Source organism: Barbus barbus (genome assembly GCF_936440315.1).
Source record: "Barbus barbus genome assembly, chromosome: 42".
NCBI lineage: Eukaryota > Metazoa > Chordata > Actinopteri > Cypriniformes > Cyprinidae > Barbus > Barbus barbus.
The window spans coordinates 18,305,036-18,324,339 of record NC_136720.1 but is presented as its reverse complement, the minus strand read 5'-3'; the positions used below and the strand labels follow the sequence as shown (position 1 = coordinate 18,324,339).

General features: G+C 36.8%; 2 protein-coding genes across 2 annotated transcripts; one reads left to right on the top strand and one right to left on the bottom strand.

Moving 5' to 3' along the window:
* Positions 1 to 867: 867 nt before the first annotated feature.
* Positions 868 to 2,046, top strand: LOC306861864 (transmembrane protein 121B-like; the record flags this gene model as incomplete). The annotated part of the gene is made up of 1 exon (XM_079404351.1): positions 868 to 2,046. One exon carries the CDS (start codon positions 868 to 870, stop codon positions 2,044 to 2,046), a length of 1,179 nt encoding a protein of 392 aa, XP_079260477.1.
* A 2,688-nt stretch (positions 2,047 to 4,734) lies between these two features.
* On the bottom strand, positions 4,735 to 9,134 carry LOC306861417 (interleukin-17 receptor A-like). Its single transcript, XM_079403656.1, has 11 exons — positions 8,850 to 9,134; positions 8,642 to 8,666; positions 8,404 to 8,550; positions 8,103 to 8,227; positions 7,888 to 8,014; positions 7,746 to 7,793; positions 7,450 to 7,604; positions 7,258 to 7,332; positions 7,080 to 7,152; positions 6,855 to 6,974; positions 4,735 to 6,642 (listed from the first exon to the last, which is right to left on the bottom strand). Exons 1-11 carry the CDS (start codon positions 8,952 to 8,954, stop codon positions 5,249 to 5,251), a joined length of 2,394 nt encoding a protein of 797 aa, XP_079259782.1. The 5' UTR covers positions 8,955 to 9,134; the 3' UTR covers positions 4,735 to 5,248.
* Positions 9,135 to 19,304: the final 10,170 nt, after the last annotated feature.

Genomic DNA, 19,304 nt, shown 5'->3' with positions numbered 1-19,304 from the left:
TGAATAAAATAAAAAGTGACGTTTATTCTGTGATTGCCCCCTTTTCATAAATTATTAGAATTACTACTACCTTACTATTGCCAAGTAGATCTATATATTATTTTGTAAATTATAAGGTAATTCCTTCCAATTTGACAATTTCACGTCAACATTTAATTAAAAATTTCAATATTTGAATTAAAACTACAAATGTCTTTCATTGTCTTTTAAATTATAATTTTAGCAGTGGCCTATATTCTAAGGTAACTTGCAGATAATAAATTATATAAATATATATATACTGTAGCATTTTTATATTCTTCTTCCATTATTATTATTTTTTAATTTGATATACAAATTGCGAAGACCAAAATTAACTGTTTGCAATAAAACTTCCAACAATTTACATTCCACAAGCTCTCAAAAAAAAAAAAAAAAAAAAAAAAATGAATAGGAAGACCCAGGTATATAGGCTACTAAATTAAATAACGCAATCAATAATGGCACGACCAATTTATTTAGAAATCATTTAAATAATAGTAATAGTTACATGGCTATTTGGTGAAATCGACTTAGGCCATTTCATTGGGAAAACTTAAAATAGCTCTTATTAATGCGAAAAACAACAACGTTAAAAGGAAAAAGCGCAGCACATAATTTTTTAAACGGGAATATTAAATGTTTTAAACATTAATATGTTTTAACGAATATCGGATTCGTAGATTTAATCATCACTTCATAATTTATCAGTTTTCATTTGGAGGGACTGGTAAATACGCATTCCATTCCACCGCAATTCCATAACGGGATTTCCTCCTCTGCCCTCTTGAGCGGCTATCATTACACTAGCAGAGCCAAAACAAGTCGGGAGGAGAAGGCATGAATACAATGACTGCTGAAATCATAAAAGACATCTCCCAGCCCGACTCACCTGTCTCCTCAGCACCAGAAAACGGACAGCTGTTGTTCATCCGAAGCGTCGCGTCCAGGAGGGACACGCAGACCACCAGCGGCAGTGCCAACCTCGAGGAGGGCAGCTCCCAGCCCCTGGTCTCCTCCTCAGCCACAGCTCAGCCTCAGTCTTACACCATGACATCGGGCGAATTCATGCAGTCCACCCCTCTGTTCGTGCAGAGGTCTAATAAGAACCTGTTTTATAAGATCTTGTGTTTCCTCGTGCTCTTTCTCCAAGGAGGCATGCTGGATTTCTACCTCATCATCTTCACGGATCTCTACTGGTGCTCGTGGATAGCCACGGATCTGGTGGTCATATCGGGATGGGCGATCTTCTTCATGAAAAACACCAGGAGTAAGCGAGAACGAGCTTGTGGTTTCCATCAGAAGAGCTCCATCTTTGGATGCAACCTCGGCGAGTTCACCTTTGCGTACCTGGCATGGCTTATCTACGTGATCGCGTCCACCCCAAAAGTGGTGCTCGTTCTGGAAACGTCCATCCTGGATCTGATCGCCCTGAAGGTGCCATTTGGCATCACCGGGTTTAAAATAACGATGCTGCTGTGCGCGCCTTTGCTTTACTGCCTCATCAACTCCATCATTGAAGATCCCAACGGTGCCACGCGCTTTCACTCCCAAGGCTGCTTCATGAGCACCTGCTTAGACATCCTGGATAGCTTCACGCTGGTGGAACTGCTCCTTAAAAACGAAATCCCCAACATATACCTTAGGTACACGGTTATATCCGTGTATTTCATCGCACTGTGCGTTCCAGTTGTTTGGCTTTACGAGTTGACGGCCTCAGAGATGAACTGTCGCTGGGTATGGACGAGGTTCTTCACTGGCGTGCTGCTCAACGCACCGCTCTTGGTGGTCAGATGTTTCCTCGTCTTTGTTTACAAAACGCCCATATCGGTTTTCATGTTCAAGAACATCTTCTTCTTGGGGTGTAAGTGCCTGGAGCTGGTTGAACAGTGCATGTCCTTAAGAGGTGTCCGGAGGTTTGCACGTGGACGCGGGGGTAACCCAGCCCAGTTCTCCCACTGCGTTTCCGAAAACGACATGTGTCCTCACGGCTATGTGAACACGCTGGCTGTCAATACTCAGTCGTAGATGCTCATTAGGGACTGGTATTGACCGGAGGCCACGTATCACACAGTGTGCATCAGCCCTTTTAAGGGGTGGTACTACAGGTGCTAAGATTCCTTTCCTTTTAATCAAAATACAGATAAAAACACACAAACCAATTAATAAAATATAGCCTATTGTGACGATACTTTGTAAATGATGAGCGTTCATTTTTAGTGCTTTACACTCTTAAAAAAGTGCTTATAATGTTCTTCACAGCGATAGAAGAACCATTTTTTGTTCCATAAAGAACCATCTCTTTCTTACCTTTTTATAATCTGAAGTGATATAAATTCTTCAGATGTTAAAGTTTTTTTATGGAACCATTTATACAAAAAAAAGGATCTTCTATGGCATTGTGAAGCACCTTTATTTTTAAGAGTGTATTTTAGAATTATAAAAAAAAGTATTTTGTTTATAACGTCTTAACAGTTTGCTAATTGGGGCGAAAATTAGCTACTGACAGAAATGCAGTGTGCAAAATTAGCTATGTAATTAGATTTTCACAGGTGTGCATAATATAACTAGTGAACTCCACAAAATAATGTGTATATGTGATTAACGTGGTTGCTAATTGTCAGACTTGTTTGCAAAAGGTTGTTCATTTAGCAAATTAATAAAACAGTTACAAAACTCTTACAATTACCAACAAAAGCAACATTAGGATTCTTTTCAAAACATGAGTAATTAGGTTTATTAGCTGGTGGCCTAAATCCAAAATATAATTTGTGTCAGACATGCCCAAAATAGCTAACTGATTTTACATTATGTACTTGGTGTAAGTGATATAAAATCCTAATAATTCAGTGTTTATGACAATATTAGGCAAATCTAATCAAAACATTGGCCTACATTTATGCCTGTAGTACCTCTCCTTATGAACGCCCTGTCGTTCTCCTCCACTCTCAACAGGTGCTACAACCAAACCACTCAATGTGCCAATGAAAAACATTCCACCTGTGACCTCTGCAGTATATACTTAATGTATTGGGATGTGACTGTCAACCAGAGCTTATATGACGATACGAGAATCTTTGATTTGCACTTGTTTTGTGAGGCACTTTAATTCAGTGTGAGGACTATTCGATTGAGGAGAAGTTATAAGTGCAATGTTGTATAATTTATTTTCTATGTAAAAATGTCCTTAACTGACAGTAGGCTGATGTAGACACATGCTTATAGTGTTTTCAGACACCTTGTCAAGAGATGTTCCTAAATGCACTTGTCAAAAGTGTAAATATGCCTTGTGACTTGTTAGGCTTGGTGTACACTTCAAATTGTGAATGTGATGTAGCCCTTTCCTATTTGAAATACTTTTGTCAGTGGCAATGGTACTTAGGAATGGAAAATTGCTGAACGGTGTATGATACGGATTCATAATGTTCCTTAATGTAATAATAGGCTACTTTAAGCATAGAATCTATGAGGATAACTGTAATCCATCTTTGGGATTACACTCCATTGCTGGTCCCAACCAGCCATATTACCATCATCAGTTTGTACAAGGCTACCTCTCTTTACAGAACCTCATGGTTGAAATCACAAACCAGTCAGTTTATCTGCTCAATTCCAGATTATATATCATTCATGCCATTAAATAAGGTATGATTATCACAATTAATAACATTTTCACCAACCATGAATATTGTTATAGTGTTGATAGACAGATTGGGAAAGAACATTATCCAATAATCTACACGCAGTGCATCCATGTCTAAATCTAAATATGTGTATTTCCAAGCTCGTTAGTTACACTAATATTTACACCAGGAACTTGAACAAATATGTCAAAGCTTAATATCCGTGTTCCTCACTCCAATTCTCCACCTTAAAAGGACAGTTCATCTGACATCATTTATGCACCCTCATGTCATTTCAAAGCTGAATGACTTGCTTTCTTTATGTACAACATAAAAGAAGTGATTTTAAAGAATGTTTTTGCGCATATAATAAAAGTCAATGGGTCTAAACAATGTTGGTTTGGCCCCCATTGACCTTCATTGTAAGGACAAAAACACATTTTTCAAAATATCTTCTGAAGACATAAATGCATCCAGGTTTAGAATGACATCAGTGTCATTCTAAGTAAATTATAACAGAATATTCATTTTTCGGTGAGCTGTCACTTTAACTGAGAAGCAAGCTTGTCCTGTCACTTTTAGTTTTAAAACAGAGTATTATATATGCTAGTCCAACATGTAATTACTAACAAATGTGCATCCTATTCTAACATATTATTACTCTTGTGCTTTGAGGATTGGGGTACAGGGTGAGCTGAACGTGTTAAATATGCAGGCCGAAAGTGCATTATGGGATTTTTGTGCACCATTGCGCAGTATTTAACCTGACAAATATATACCACTGCATACTACGCATGTTTTTTAAACTACAGGTTTTAGTGTATGTACATAACCTTTTTGATAAGGAAAGCGACTTCCAACCCCACCTCTCTCTATTTATCCACATAAATGTTTTACAGAGAATTTTCTTACAAGGGCTTTAGTTTGTAAGTTAAGTTGTTTACATAAGACATTATTTGCACTGCAACAGCTGCAAGGGTCTGGAAGCATCCTGCTTAAATTGGTTAAAAAGTAATTTGAAGTCTAAAGTTGGATGAAATTTGATGCAAGCAAAGTGATTGTTTAACTAAATTAGAGTAAAAAGCACACAACAGAAGATTACCAAAGAATGCTGCTTTGGAAATTTACTTATACAATATTATATACAAACTTCCATAGATGGTTATAGCTGGAATTAACAATTAAAAAAAATAGTGCAATATAATACAACAAAACATTTCATATGAGCAATTAATAATAAAAAAACAATACAAATGTAACATTGCAAGCCCAACCAAATTACTTAGACTTGTGCTCAGTAGCTAAACATAGGCTTAAAATCATGTGATGTGCTGTTCTATATCAAGCTGTTTAACAACGTACTTGTTCTGCTCCACAGTAAAAGTGAACCGATCACACTCTTGTGCTTATGTCTAATTATTTATGATAAATATATAACATGTAATCACTTTTAAAACAGTTGTTCATTAAAATCGTCCATCTAGTCTGTTTCCTGTTCCTGCTGACATAATAGTTTGAATGTTTTAGGAGTGACCGGCTTGAACATCCTGCCATGGTGCTACGGCGCACTGCAAATGAAAAAAACAGCCAAAATACACACAAGAAATTCAGTTCTCCATAGTTTCGGTGAAGAAAGCAGAAGACATCGGGCTGTTGAAGAAGAGGTCCATTTGTAACTTGGCCAGAGAGGAATGGTCTTGCTGAAACCTGGGGTCCTCCCTCACTGTGGAATACCTGGAACCATATCCTTGATCGGACCCTCGTGATGGTCTCGTCTCAGAAGCACCCTCCATTTCACTTTCCTCCATCTCCACCGGCTGGGACATGTCCATCTCCTGGTACAGATGGAAGCTGTCCTCCATTGATGGTGGAGGTGCTATCAAAAAGCACTTTCTACTGTCCGTTGGACAATTATCTGACGGTTCCCCCATTGGAAATGCAAAAGGAGGATGCGTGGTTTCCACTGGTCCTGGTTCAGCGAGGAGACAAGGGTAAATTTGTGGGTCCATTGGTGTCCCAATACCAGTCACGCTGGGTAATTCAAGAGGACGTTCCATTGCTGGATAATAGGAAAGTACTTCGCTGTGCCCTGGCTGGACTCTTGGATTAATAATCACCACGGACGACTCTTCAGGGTTCTCTTCAATTTGGGGAATTACAGCACAGACGCTCTGGGACTCTTGATTGATGTCTACCTCCTTCACAAGAATCGGGAGTCCGATGTTTAGCACGGGTATTAATTCATTTATCGTCTGCATGGGCATCTGAAGAAGTGGATCGGCTTCCCCTCTCACTTCCTCCTCGCTGGTCACGCACTCTTTCTCAAACCAGTCTGGATTCTTCATTTGGTGTGCTTGGAATGCTTCAATTGCATTCCTCAAGGCTTCGCCCGAGGGGCAGTTGAAGTATTCGTCCTTTCCAACACCCTCGATACAGAGCTTCACTCCGTGCTTATACTTCTCCACATCGAGGATACGGAAATAGAGCTCCTCGAAATGCTTCATCAGCTTATATTTGACCGCAATGTCAAACATAGATGGCACATCGCCTTCGCTGCTTACATCGTCAAAGTAAGTCACCAAATATTTCCCATAGGAAGCCGGACGCTGCATATCAGGTGTAATCAGCTGAAGGGCAAGAGTCAGCATATCACCGACCGGAGAGCGCACGTCTTCCCGGAGGAGGACGCGAGGCTCTCCACACATCGCCCCCCACTTGGCTTGCATTCCTCGGGAACAAAGGACCAAGATCTTGTTTGAAGACTGCTCAATCTGTCGCTTTTTTTCCTCAAGCCACTGTAGCCGACCAATGGTGCCGAGCCAAGTCGTGTCAAGTAGGTCTAGCACAACCTCAATGCCACATTTGGCCCGCAGGAAGGCGCAAAGCTTCAGGACTATGTCTGTGTAAAGGGGATGATCTCTGGAATAGATGATTAATACAGATCGAGGACCGGATGAAGCTGGCAGTTCTAGAGGTGCTGCTTCCTTTTGCCTTACTTCATCTGAAAAAAAATAAATAAAATAAATTAGAAGCAGGGATATTCCTTGAAAATGATTCTTTTCTGCATATTAGATGTATTGATTCAGTCCTAGCACTGTCTGGGTGGCTAACCCCAGGAAGTTACTCTTGAAAGACATCACTGCCACTGTTGTGTAACACGATTAAAATCAGTCTTTGAAGATACAAATACCCATCTTAAATGTCACTGCTTACCTTTCGGTGGTGTCCTACAGCGCAAATAAATAGCACAAATACCAACAGCACAAATTAAGAGACATAATCCAACACAAATGATCCAGAGTGCTGAGTTGTTCTCAGGAGAGCTTGTTGGTACTGTGGAACATATATAGATATATATATATAATGAGTAAAGTTGTATTATGCTTTTTACATTTATTTTCTCGCTAATTCAAAAAGTGAAGGTCTTTTCATACAAACCGGGACCACATATGTTAAAATTGTGATTCTTTCGACGACAGTCGTTGCCACACTTCCAGAAAAATGGCTGGATCTAAATAGGAAAAAAAGCACTATTAAATCAACACACTTGCATATAAGAAATGTGTTATCTGTAATATCATTTTATGGTGTAATATGTTTCTTTAGGCCTACACACCTGAACATCAAAACTGCAGCATGTACGTGGCCAGTTCTCCAGGTCATATGCTACATTTAGTAATGGCTTGCTCTCCTAAACACACCAAAAAAACACCCTTTGAAAACAGTTCTGCACAGTTTTATGTGCAAAATCATATTATCCTTATTCATTTATATATATTTAAATAGACAAACAGATAATATGTCTTACATTATAAAGAGTCTTCATTTGGGTGTCCCTGTTGCACGTCAGAAAAACATTATATTTTTCTACGTTCTCCCCAGGATTAAATGTAACATACAGAATATCCTTGCCATTCACACCTACAGTCCTTCCTACAGTAATATTGGGTCGCCATGTATCCCCTAAGAGAAAAATCAAACCAAATGAATCTCATAGTATTAGAAGTGCATTCATACTTTAATATTTAACTTAAGCTCTCAGGATTTCTAGGTATATATGTATCTGACTAAGGTAAACCAGTTGTAAATAAGCTCTTCTCTCACCTCTTTCAAAACAGATTTTGGTCGTTCGCATTAAAGGATCGTCACAACCTGTGGTTACAGATTGAAACTGAGGTTTCATTCTGAATATAAATTGTCGTGGGGAAATATCTGAACAAAGAATTTTGTTTAATTTGTCACTTACCTGGAACATAAACCTTTCTGTAGATATTGTAACTGGTGTGTTGTAAATTCGGCTTGGGAAGGTTTGAGGCGGTCACTACATATGTACTGTCTGGATCTACCACAACTTTATCCAAAGAAAAAGACCACTAGAATAAAACAGATCATACATTAGTATTAGTGAAAATAAAAATAATAAAAATGCAAACAACAAATAAATAAACAAATCAGTCTTGCCTTTTCGCCAGCACTATTTCTCATGGACTTAAAAACTTTGAGGAACTTGTAATGAACACACAGATGTTCATTAGTGGATGACTTCATCACACCAAGCTCTGTTCCTTTCAAATGAATTATGCTTCCTGCAAAAACCAAAACAAAACAAAAAGGATTATTTATCTTTGATGACTACAATCTGGTCCTAAATGGGAGATAAATGCTTATTGAAATACAAAATTAAAAGAGTCCTTTTATCCCCTTTTGGATTTTCATATAATGTAACATATCAGGCTAATATGAAAATGCATAAGTAACCCACCATCATCCTTTGCTTTCCATTCTGCCACAATCACTGGTTCCAAATCATCTTTCATATTCCTTCTCACATCAACATCCACTGTTAATTCATCTGGTCCACTAGGAGTGAAATTTGAAGGAATGAGCCATTCTTTATACATGCAGTTATCTGTGAGGAAAAATAATCAAACCTCAGTCAAAATATAACCCACAATAATAATAATAAAAGAATACTGAAGAAAAAAGAAAGCAGGACTTACTGAACTCTGCAGTGCACTGTACTTCCTGGAGAGAGAGAGAGAGAAGAGAGAGAGAGAGAGAGAGAGAGAGAGAGAGAGAGAGAGAAAGAAACATAATAATTGATCAGACGAAATATAACCCGCATTCAAAACTTAAAACCCCCAAAAGAGACACATATCAGTATCTAAATGGTCTAAAAGTATCTAAAAGTATCTTGATGGTCTTTACCTCTTGTGTACAGTTCAGAGAGCGGCCATCATCCATAAGTCTGAGATTTAGTACTACAGGTATGAAGATGAAAAACACAACACCTCTCAGGTACAAGAACTTCATGATTCGACTTATAACCTACATAAACCTCACTAAAGCTGAATGAATACTCGTCTTAAAACAAGTTTTTAATAGACGACTAAGATCGACAGCGACAAAAAGTACGGTAAACAAGGTGGCGTAGGTGCAGGAAACAGCCGACCTACAAAAACTTCCTGGAATTACTGTAATATGCAAAGCAGTGACTCACGTCGTGTCCTCTGGAAACGCTGTCTGGTTATGTCGCGTCGCGGCATCGTTGAAGATGCGTAGGCTACTGTTCGCGTTTTGTGCGTCATAGCAAGACGCGAAAAGGTGATAGTTTGTATTAATATTATTCATTAATATGACTGCATTCAATACAATTCACAAACAAAGAAACTGAGATTATGAAATGCCAAGAGAACAAGCATAATATGGCAGATGATGAGTGCCAACATGAATGAATGAAGGAATGTTAAAACCCTTATATTGTATAAAAGTGTTAAACTGCGGTACCTTTTTATTTTGTTTGCATAATTTAAACGTTGCATTTCCAAACTTTCTCTTTCCACATGAGGGCGCTACATAACCATTGTATAGGCCTGTTTATCAGTCTGTTAAAAATAGATTGTCTAGTTTTCATATGTAAATATAAGCAAATAAAAATATAGATATTAGTATGTAGATATCAGTCCTGATAAATGTGGTAATACAATGTAGTAATTTCTTCCAGGAAATATTTACTTGTATGAAAATATACATAGAACTCAACTCTTGCTTACCTATTATGCCAAAATCCTGAAGTGAAAATATTACAATCTTTTTTTCACATTATAACCCGTCTGTGTATATACAGTCGTGGTTAGAATTATTGGCACCCTTGGTAAATATGAACAAAGAAGGCTGTGAAAATTAATCTGCATTGTTAATACTTTTGAGCTTTTATGAAAAAAAATCACAAAAATCTAACCTTTCATTGGATAAAAATAATTTAAAATGGGGGGAAATATCATTATGAAAATTTTTTTTTTCTCTAATTCACATTGGCCACAATTAACAGCACCCTTTTATTCAATACTTTTTGAAACCTCCATTTGCCAGTTTAACAGCTCTAAATTTTCTCCCATAATGCCTGATGAGGCTAGAGAACACCTGACAAGAGATCAGAGACCATTCCTTCATCCAGAATCACTCCAGATCCTTTAGATTCCCAGCTCCATGATGGTGCTTCTTCTTTTCAGTTCACCCCACTCATTTTCTACAGGGTTCAGGTCAAAGGACTGGAATGGCCATAGCAGAAGCTTGGTTTTGTGCCCAGTGACCCATTTTTGTGTTGTTTTTGAGGTTTGTGTTTGGAAGATCCAAACATGGCCCATTGTAAGGTTTCTAACAGAGTCAGTCACTTATTGATTTTTTATCTGCAGGTATTTGATAGAATCCATGATGCCATGTGTCTAAACAAGATGTCCAGGACCTCCAGCAGAATATAGGCCCATAACATCAAAAATACAGCAGTATATTTCATTGTACACATGGGGTACCTTTTACGTGCAAATATCCCGTCTTGTTGGCAAAAGCTATTTACACTAACTTCGCCCACTAAGGTGTGATTAAGTTAGTCAAGTCTAACATTGAGACGGCATTAGTTTCAGTACTGTAGATGGTAAGGTGCATGCTTTTTGACACGATCGACCCAAGTTCGAACCCACCTTTTGCCGAACTTTTTTCCTCCCTTTTCAAATCTCATATCGCATCAGAAAGGCATTTATTTTCAATAAAAAATGAAGGAAATAATAAAAAAGTTGAAAATAAAAGTATAGGGTAGGTGTAGGGAGGGCTTTTCTTGTCCCAATAAGGTGGCATCCATTTAATAATTTGAATTAAAACTATAATTTACACTCAGTACATTATTATTGCATACTGTTTTATAATGTACTACAATGCTACTTTCACTTGGTGTAAATAGAATCCATTGCTATTTGCACTTACTGTAAATAGCATCTATCGCAAAAAAATATGCTATTTGCACTTAGTGTAGATAGCATCTAAATAATTGCTATTGCTAGCAATTTTTTCTTGAAACCCTCCCAAACAACATTGATTAGGTCACTTTTGATTAGGGTCCAATTCTCAGTATAACTAACTATTACCTATGACTTTTGCCTCAAAAAAACTCCTAATTACTGCTTATAAATACTTAGTAAAATAGTTAAGTTTAAGAATTGGGTAAGATTAAAGATTTAGAATAAGGTCTTGCAGAATAAGACATTAATGTGTGCTTTTTAAGTAATAATAAACAGCCAATATCCCAGTAATATTCATGTTAAAAACCAATGGTGAGAATTGGACACTAAAGTGTTACCAATATTCTTATTAACTCACCAAAGTATTTAAAGTGAGAAGGGTACATAAAAGGCATGCATTTTAAGGATAGACTGTAAATGTCGATGTTAAATCCACTATTGTTTTATGTATAAATGTTCTACAGTCTAATACACAGCATTAAGTTCAATTACATAAGAAGTAACTAATTAAATTACAGAAAAACAAGAGTTATCCCTTACTTTACTTTTTCAATGGCAAAGTAATTAAATTACAGTAACTAATTACTTAGTTATTAGTTATACCCAACACTGTATGTGTTTTTATATATATATATATATATATATATATATATATATATATATATAGTTTTGAACACTCCCTTTTGAAATGAGTGTTCAAAAAGACACAATCTGAAAATGTAACTGCATTTTAATGGGATTCCAAAAGCCACGTATTACTAAAAGGATGCACAGCAAAATTATGCAAGCACAGTTAACATTCACTCACATGCTTTTTGTAAATCTATATGTTTCATTCAAACACATTTTAACCTATTATTCCCAAAACTCAAATATTTTACACTAAACCAGAATTCTTCTCACTTTTAGACCTCAAACCTACTGTGCTGAAGAGAAATGAAACAGAGCAGATGAAGATAGAGTGTCTGCTCAGGTGATCTGTAACAGTCACAGTGTCAGTCTTTGTACTGCATACTGCATTAATGAACCAGACCCACAGTACAGATCTGCCAGTCTATATAAGGGTCAAACAACACACTGTCCCGGTCTCAGAATCCTCAGATTAACAGTGGCATCACAGAATGAGGGCTACCCACACCTAGCCCAGGTGCGCACACTCCTGTTTTCAAGTACTGGCCGGAGATTAGAGAGATCTATTGCGCTAACATGTTGCTTCTTGGGATCTGAAGGTCGGACAAAGATGTTGACTTTTATTAAAAAAATACTGTCTTTCATCTCATCCATCATTCCGGCACCTTAGAAGTTACAATCAATCATTTGCAATACTATTAAAAAAGTCTAGAAGCATATTTAGTCTTAACTTTGACTGAACTTGTGTAACAAATTTATACAGTATGTAGGCCAAAATATAAGTTTTCAGAATACCAACAAGTAATCTGAGACTATCTCAGTGTTTTACAGTCATTTAATAGTTTATTATGACGGCTAGGGATGCATTGTCAGAAACTGCACTTTTAAAAACAATCATGTCACATTCATCGCTTCTCTGTGATGAGATCACCTGTTATAGTAAATATATGGAAAGAATGGTGAACTGTGGCTGAATATTAAAGTAAACAATAAAACGCCTGATTAGGGCTGACAACTTTGTGCTTTGACTGAATGAGATATATAAACAACATATATCTCAGATATATATGCCAAGTTGGTCTGAAAATGGAGCTAAGAAATGTCACACACTGGCCAAATCCTTTCATTCTTATGAATTTGAAACAAGATTTTTTTTGTTGATTGTAGTCGGGGTCAAAGACAATTTGGAAAATTAGACCATCAGAAAATTTAATCTGACCAATGACTCACTTTTTTTCAGCAGTATGTGTCAAAAAGGTCTTAACCGTAACCACGAGAGTAGTTCTTTGGTCCGCACACTTATCCACAATTAAACCAGGACAACTGAGAACACTTGTCAATGCTAAGATGTAAACCACAAAAACTAAAAAGAAATCCAAGAAAACTCCACAACAATGGCAAATATATTTCTAGCTCAGGCCGTTATCTTAAAAATAAAGGTTCCAATAGGGGGTCTTCACAGTGATGCAATTGAAGAACTATTTTAGGTTCTCAAAAGAACCTTTCAGTGAATAGTTCTTTAAAGAACCATTTTTTTCTTAGTCTAAACCTTTTCCATATGGAGAACATTTTAGTACAATGGAGGATCCATGTTAAAAGTTCTTCATTGAAACCATCAATGCAAGCGAAGAACCTTTATACTGAACTAATACATTGGACAAATATAGATGCTAACATAGACAAGAATAGGCCCAGGAACAACCTTAAAGTAGGCAAATACTGTAGATATTACCATAATATAATTTTCTTCCTTCTATCAGATGTGTCGGCTGGTGATTTCTAGACTTATGTTTCACAAATGTTTTGCAGACAATGAAACGCGGAAGGTGTCTGAATCTGAGAAGCTGTGATTGTTCAGTATTGCCAGAAGTGCACTTAGGATGTCACTGGCATTCAGACAAAATGGAATTTGGCCATACGTGTTCTTCCTTAAGTGCCCTTAAGGGATCAAAACACTGCCAACAGTGATTTTACCTCTCATAAGTGTAGATGAAGTATGAAAAATGCAGCTATGATCACTTTTAAATGAACATGCCATGATTTCATTTATCAAAGATAAGGCTATCATGTGTGACAGATATGATAAATACTAGGAAGAGCTGATTAATAATAACATAACCTAAACCAGTAGTTTATCTGTGTCTGTATGATAGTACATAAAACAGAGAGTGAACACTCATCGAGCCACAGATACACGTGCTGTACAGTAGGTACAAAACTAGTTGAACACTTTTTAAGCATAACTTAAAATGAATGTCATTGTAGATGACAAAATATTAAACTATTAAAGCGTTTATTTTACCATAAACAACCCTTTCAGACAAAAGTTTTCACTAAAAGAAGTGTTTAAAGATGCTGTTTCTAAAGCAATGATATTAAATTTTTTTTAAGTGTCATAGTTTTAAGTTATTTAATAATAACCACCATGCAACGTTCTGGGAATGTTATTTTATGGTTCCAAAAAATATAATATAAAAAGAACGCTCCCCTAAAGTAAGTATTTGGTTCCCAAAAAATAACCAAACAGGAACCAAAAACTAACGTTAGGGGAACGTTCTGTGTTTGCTGGGTTTGCTACTTTTTTATGGCAATTGTACCGGTATTAACTTATAGTCACATAATATACAGCGCAATGTTCATAAAAAATATAAAATAGCCTACTTAACGATCAAATGACGATCAAAGCAGGACAAAGCCATACCATTGTGTAACCACTGGAGACTGGATGAATGACATACCGAGAAATATGCTTTATACATTCTAAAAAACGCTGTTTGTTTGTATTGGGTTATTTTTAAATTTTTTACCCAGGTACTGGGTAGTTTTTCTGTAACTAAGCTGCTGCATCATTTTTAACGCTGGGTTGAGCTTGTCTCTGACGAAACAACCCAGCTGCTGAGTTACAGTCAGAGACTTTTTAAGTCCTCTACAGGAGAGAACGGTTCACAGCGCCGCTGCCGCACATTTGGTGCACTTATTCAGAAAAATAAAGGTTTATATACATTTTATTTCATTTATAAGGTCTGTACCTACGGTGGCTGAGAGAGCTCAATGCGCTGCAACTTCAGAGAACACATGCAAATAGAAAAAGCACCAGCAAATCATGAAAACATCTTCATCAATTTGACAGCAGGTAGTGCAAATGCTCACAACACAAACAAATAAAGTGACTTGACATAAAGAAACGCACTGCAAATGCTCACAACACAACCAAATAAAGAATTGTATTGGCAGCGGGTTTCTTTGTTTGGTTGTGTTTTGAGTATTTGCTGTTCCTTTCTTTATTTGTTTGTGTTTGGTAGCATTTGCACTACCTGCTGTCAAATTGATGAAGATGTTTTCTTGATTTGCTGGTGCTTTTTCTATTTGCATGTGTTTTCTGAAGTTGCAGCGCATTGAGTCTCTCATCCTACATTTGCAGCGTGTGTGTTGTCAAATTGATGAAGTTGTTTTCTTAATTTGCAGGTGTTTTTTCTATTTGCAGTTCGTTTCTTTATTTGGTTGTGTTGTGTGTATTTGCAGCGCGTATGTTGTCAAACTGGCAAAGTTGTTTTCGTAATTTGCAGGTGTTTTTCTATTTGCAGCGCTTTGAGCTCTCTCGGCCACCGTACTTTACTGTGCTGTAAATTGTACAAAACTTTCAATAGTTCAATAGTTTCATCTTTTAATTAAAATTTTATTTCTATGTATATATTATATTTTACTATGTATTTATATATTTTGTGATTAGCTGTGTCATAATTGTAGCCTACATTATTACACAATAATGTTTATCTTTAGCGTAAAAGGAGAGGGAATGAGGACTATTATGTAAATTGTTTGTTCTCTTGTGCATTTACAAGGAAGGACGAAAATGAGTGACTTAGTTTTCAGGAACAAAGTAAGGCTTTGAGGGTCTCCAGATTTCTATCAGTGGGCCTACATTTCATTATGCAAATAGGCATATTTCACATTATCACATATTTGTTTAATCCAAACAAATGAAGAATATTTATCAAATTATCTGATTCAAATTTTTCAATAAAACTCAAAACATAAAACTATAGTTATGTTTTTACATAAATGTGAAATAGTGCATGACAAAAAAACACTTTCTATGAAACGCTCAGGTTCAACGCCGCTATTATCTCATCCATTTGTTTGCTTGCTCATTTTAATCTGGAATGGAACAGAATATTATCTTGATGGGTGCGAGTGGGTCGCTATAATCTCTGTACTGTTGCCTCCCCCTGCTGTACTCTGCTCAGGGCCCGGAGAAGAATGGAGTCCCACATGGTCTCCTGAAAGTAAACTTTGTGTCCTGAAGGAGACTTGGCAGGGATGGCAGAATTGGATAGGACAGCTCACACTTTAGCTCCAATAACTCTTTGGCTCCTTCAACACACATACTTACATAACCAGCTTACATGATTGGTTTACCTAAATGAAGTTATTTAGAAATCAAAATGCACCTCGACCTCAACAAAGACCTAATTCCTTCAACAACAACTTTCAATGAAGTCTCAACTCTAATCTACAGGCTTCCTCTTTTTATGCTGTTATACTCCGCTACATTCCCAGCATACCTGAACTGGGTTAAACCCACCATAGCAGCCTGGGCGAGAGCCACTGCTCCTTATCTAAGCACACATACCTGCAGTCTGGAAGTGTGTGTGGCTGGGGCAGTACGCTCCAGTTGCAGCTGGGTCTGAATGCCTGTGGGCTATCTGTGCCATCTCTGCACTCGCTTCCCGTCAGTGTCGTTTGAAACGCAGCTGGTGCCAAATCTTACCTTTAAACCTGAGTGGCATAAGATGTATAAGAGTTTCATGCTGTCTGTAAATAAAATTAGGTCTGTTAAGATTTCAAATAAAAATTAAGATACATTGTAGAACTATGTTGTGGCATTTAAAAGAATTATTAGATACAATTCAGGCCATTCAACTGGGTCAATACTCACTTTTAACTGCTAGTGGGTCATGAAAAATAGGTCATAGATTTAGATTTTGCCTGTTCATGAGCAACAAAGGGGAAAAAACGAATAAAAAATATATTAAATTTTTTTTTTAATGTTTTAATTTTATACATAAATATATATTATTAATATATATTGATCATGTATTTTTATGAATTAAATAAATATTTTATACACCACACACACATATTAGTGTTGGGCAACGATTAATCGCATCCAAAATAAAAGTTTTTGTGTACATAATATATGTGTGTACTGTGTATATATTTAAGAAAAATATTTCTATATTATATATTGTTTATATGTTATATATTTATATATAATACAAATTATATGAATATAAATATATGTAAATATTTTCAATATATATACTGTGTGTGTGTGTGTCTTTATATATACCTAATAAATATACAGTGCACACATACTGTATATATTATATAATAATATTATATAAAAACTTATTTTGGATGCGATTAATCATGATCAATCATTGCCCAGCACTATATATGTATGTATATATACACATACACACACACACACACACACACGCACGCACACACACACACACACACACACACACACACACACACACACACACACACACACACACACACACACACACACACACACACACACACACACACACACACACTGAAAGACATACCATAATTTAATGTTTTTAAGAGCTTTCCAAAAATAGGCACTGGTAAAACTATATTCTACTGTAATATAATGAATTAAGAAATATTTATGTTGCTTGCAACAATTAGTGAATAATAATTAATAAATCAATGAAAATTACATCACTGTTCATTTTAGTTGGCCGTGCCAACAAGCCAAACCTTGACCTTTCATGTCTGACAAGGTCTCACCTGCTTTTAGGTATAGTTTAGTAGATAACAACCACCTAAACCAGTTTGAAACTGCTACTAATCCTAAATAACCAGTTTTATCCAGCTAGAAACCGTGTAAAGCCAGCTTCCATGTGAACTTTGAAGCATGTTAGCGTCATTATGCTATAAATTCAACAGCACTATACAGTGAAAGAATCTGTAATCTCGCTGTGTATTCCCCACCACGCTCTCCATCTTCTTATTGTCATGTGAGCACGCAGAAAGTGCGTATTCTTGTCTCCACTTTGCGTTCCATACATGTGCGCTAATGTGATAATATGTCTTAAACAAATCACCTTCCCACTGAACTTAACATATATCAGCTTCTCATGCCGCCAATGCAACATACATGAATGTGGCCCACATGTATAAATGCATTAAATGTGGGTCAATAAAAGTTTACAACAAAGTCCATTCTTTTTGATGTGGAGGCAAAAATCTGTTGCCCCATTCATCCAGACAGAATGGGATGCATCACACAGTGCAAAGATTAACACTATAACATCAGTATCACAACACACTGAACTCAAGCCTCGGGCAGAAATTAATCAAAGAATCATTTTCTCCTGTGCTAATCAGATCCATATGTTAGGCCTTTATTCCGCTGGCCTCATCAAAGAGATTCCAGCCTGCCGTTGCAAGGCAATCCCTTGGCTCAGTTATGAATTAGCTTTCAGCTATTTTGGTTTATGGTGTGCATGGCACTTTCTTTCCATCTCCTTCTCAGGCAATGTGTTGTTTTTGTAAGAGCACACGCAAGGTGCAGTGACGGTGGAAATGAAAACACAATTTCATGTCTCTCTTTACATTAGCAATCCAGAAGTGTATGAGTTCCCACAGCCAAATCACCTCAGACTGAATTCCAGTGGATGTGCTGTTAATTAATGGCTAATCAGTCCTAGCTTTCGTTAGCATGGCTTGTGTACACACATTAATGCCACTCAGCCATTTTGAGATCACATGATCAGCTGAATACTGCTAACATTATTTCGGTAACACTCCTGTTATTGAACACTTTTGATTGCAGAATGAATCAATCATGTATGAAATAAAAACATAAAAATGTAAAATCTAAAATGTTATGAATAAATAAAAAATACGGAGTACTCTTTTAATTTACTGATTCAACCTAACTATAGGCTATAAGTAACAACAGCACATTTTCACTTTTTAATATCATAAGAAACATAGGCTAGAAACAGAAGTAGAGGATACTGTATGGCCCAGGAATACGTGAAGTGACATACTGCCAAGTATGGTGATCCATACTCGGAATTCGTGCATGAATGAATGAACCCCATCTTGAAGAAGATGGAGAATCTGATATTATAATTAAACATTTAAGGCCCATTCACACCAAGAACAATAACTATAACGATAATCATATCATTATAAAAATCTATCTGAGGAATAGGAGAGTCCAAATCACAGCTAAAGATAATGACACAGCAAATGAACAATAAAAACATTGACAGCCAATCAGAATCGAAAGAGTTTTATTGTGAACGGGCCTTTAAGATTGTACTTTGATGATTCATTTAGAAGCACTGAGAGGGAAATGTGAGAATCACTTTTATATCAGCACACCTGCTCTGCCAGCGAATCGTCCTCTATGGAGGTAAAAGACAGTACTTTTATCTGTGATGGTACACGGTCTGTTGCAGTTAAGTAGTTTTGCGTGTCGACCCGGGCTGTGATTTGTGTTGGTCAGGTGTTGAGGATCGGCTGAAGATCCAGCGTTTGCCAAGAACACCTGAAGCGGGATCACGCGCGAGTTCACATCTGTGGCTTGAACGGCAAATCTCTCATAACCGGTCGCTTGCTTTCCAGCAACACCTCTTTCTTTTGATGTTTCTGCTGCTCATCCTTCCACATGTTTGCACACACCACC

Excerpts from the sequence above, each read along its gene's own strand:
- LOC306861417 (XM_079403656.1), bottom strand. The coding sequence starts at position 8,954 with ATGAAGTTCTTGTACCTGAGAGGTGTTGTGTTTTTCATCTTCATACCT. Across the intron at positions 8,551-8,641 it reads ACAGTGCACTGCAGAGTTCA|ATAACTGCATGTATAAAGAA; the intron begins GTAAGTCCTGCT and ends TTTTCCTCACAG. Across the intron at positions 8,228-8,403 it reads ATGGAAAGCAAAGGATGATG|GAAGCATAATTCATTTGAAA; the intron begins GTGGGTTACTTA and ends TGGTTTTTGCAG.